Consider the following 2,320-nt stretch of genomic DNA (forward strand, 5'->3'; position numbering starts at 1 on the left):
TTTTTTTTTTTTTTTTTTTTTGGGTGCAGCTAAGGAACAATGTCAATGTCACTGATCATTCTTTGGTGACTGCGGTACATCCCAGAACTCCTGATGTAAGTTTAATTTAGTAAAAAATCATCTGATAAAATGTATTAGTATTTTTATTTTTTTCAATTTTTCGCTTCCTTTAATTATTATCATTGATTGGGTGCAGTCCATGTCAGAAGACTTCACGCTGGCTGCTCTCAGGGGGAAACAAACCAATACACCAGCATCAGTAAGTACATGTTTTACAATTAAAAAAAAAGGAATTAAAATGTTCTTCTACTTGTAGTCCTCTTTAATCATCTTTCTTACACTTTATTAGGTGCCACTAGGGACTGATGGTGATGTGATGGTGTCGGCCCATTGCTGGGAGACGGCGAGGGCCCAACCAACGGCCAAAGGAATGGCACGGACCCTGCTGCTGGGCCTTTTTAGTGTTGAGGTCCTGTTAAGGTCCAACCTTACAGGAGGGGTGAACAAGGTGGAACCTTCAGCTGAACGACGTCAGGCTCTGGACCCCCAGAAGCTAAAGGCTCTACTTGGTAAAGTTATTTTTTTATTTAATGTTTCTATACCGGATATGGTGCTTCAAATCATGATTTAGGCTTACAGTGTTTGTGTACTTTATCTTTTACAGATGCTGTCATCCAGCACCATCCAGCTGCAAAGGTGGCGGACATAAGGACAAACATAAATAAGAAAATCTGTGAGCTCCGGCACCAGGAAAAAAAGAAAACAATGGACAGTAGCTCTTTAAGTTTTTAGTGTGAATTTAAAATTTTGTGATGTTTTTTATTTGAATAAAATTCAAACAATCATTGCTAAGTCATTGAATGTTTTTTCTAGAACCTAAAATATATCTGATGTTGCAAAGCATCTTTGTATGTAAGGTATTATCGTAAAGGACATATCTGGTATAAATGCCAATATATTATAGAGCATATATCAAGTATATACAGCAATATATCACAGTATAAACCACAGTATATTATGTAGCATATATCAGCATATACAGCAATATATCACAGTATAAACCACAGTATATTATGTAGCATATATAGGCATATACAGCAATATATCACAGTATAAACCACAGTATATTATGTAGCATATATCGGCATATACAGCAATATATCACAGTATAAACCTAAATATATCATAGAGCATATATCAGTATATGAATCAAGATATTACAGTATAAACCACAATATATTAATTGGTATATTTCAATATACGAAACCGGCAACAATAGGTGTATTTCAATATATGGAAAGGTATATAGCTTCCATATATGGAATATACTGTAAATATATTGTTGCTCAATATATTGAAAGATATATTTTTGTTTCGTAAGGGCCGTTCCGACACCTGTGGACCTGATGGAGAAGCGTCTGGGGATGCAGAAAGAAAAAGGGGGGTTAGACTTCCACACCAACAACCATGTACAGACCTTAGTAGATGATGGGAGAGGAAGCAGGAAGCCTTTTGTGAACCCGGGTAACACCCCATCCATCGGGTACAACTTTTGTCTTTTCTTGGATAAATACTTCCCCCACTGTCGACCAGTCAGACAAGTCCAGGCATATCCTCCAAGCTTCTGAGCGTCATGTCGCTTTTTACCAACGGAAAGGCCAGAGGTGAGTCAAACTTCTGAATGAAAATCCAACTGATTTGAAACCTTTTTAAGCAAAGCATGTTTTTGTTTTTAAAGAAGCTCGAGCCGATGTTCACCGGATTCAAACAGATAACTTCTTTGATGGTAAGAATTTTTATTTTTATTTTAACCTTTATATCATTTTTAACCGCCAGTATTTCTTCATTTTTAACTCACAGATTTTATCGACTTGAGTCAACCCGAATTGGGTAAGGTTCTTTCTCTTATGACACGTATTCTCTTAATGCTCGAGCGTCTGTGTGTTTAATAAAATAATCATTTGACTTACAGAATTCCTGGGGGAAGTTGAAACTCAGAACCGCGTGGTCCAGAAAAACCCGGCCATCTTCACCGGACCTCTGAGCGTCGCTGCTCCGCCCGGCTCCGCTTCCAAGCAGGGCAAGCTCCCCCTCAGAAAGACGTTCCACCAGGATCAGTCCGCGCGTCTTCCGGGTTTCCCGAACCGCTCCAAGGCTCCGGCGGGGGACTTCAGACCTCACCCGGTAGCAGCAGCCACAATCACCGTCGGTCAAACTCAGATGCTCCAGCAGCAGCAGCAGCAGCAGCAGCAGCAGCAGCAGCCACCTACCCCGAGCTTCCCGACCAAACAACCCGCGCAGAAGCCGCCTCAGCCTAACC

At 40.3% G+C, this 2,320-nt stretch overlaps 1 protein-coding gene and 1 long non-coding RNA gene across 2 annotated transcripts in view; both read left to right on the top strand.

Annotated features, from left to right (window-relative positions):
* LOC112143471 overlaps positions 1 to 1,080 on the top strand; it is a 4,180-nt gene extending 3,100 nt beyond the window's left edge. The window contains exons 3-6 of the mRNA XM_036210109.1: positions 30 to 95; positions 197 to 259; positions 350 to 569; positions 665 to 1,080. Coding sequence (XP_036066002.1) covers positions 30 to 95; positions 197 to 259; positions 350 to 569; positions 665 to 792 — 477 coding nt within the window. The 3' untranslated portion in view covers positions 793 to 1,080. The remainder of the gene's footprint in view (positions 1 to 29; positions 96 to 196; positions 260 to 349; positions 570 to 664) is intronic.
* Positions 1,081 to 1,739: 659 nt separating this feature from the next.
* On the top strand, positions 1,740 to 2,061 carry LOC112143476. Its single transcript, XR_004947096.1, has 3 exons — positions 1,740 to 1,786; positions 1,861 to 1,890; positions 1,973 to 2,061. It is a non-coding gene; the product is annotated as an uncharacterized LOC112143476 (long non-coding RNA).
* The last annotated feature ends 259 nt before the right edge of the window (positions 2,062 to 2,320 follow it).

The sequence above is a fragment of the Oryzias melastigma genome, linkage group LG22 (assembly GCF_002922805.2).
Source record: "Oryzias melastigma strain HK-1 linkage group LG22, ASM292280v2, whole genome shotgun sequence".
Taxonomy (NCBI): domain Eukaryota; kingdom Metazoa; phylum Chordata; class Actinopteri; order Beloniformes; family Adrianichthyidae; genus Oryzias; species Oryzias melastigma.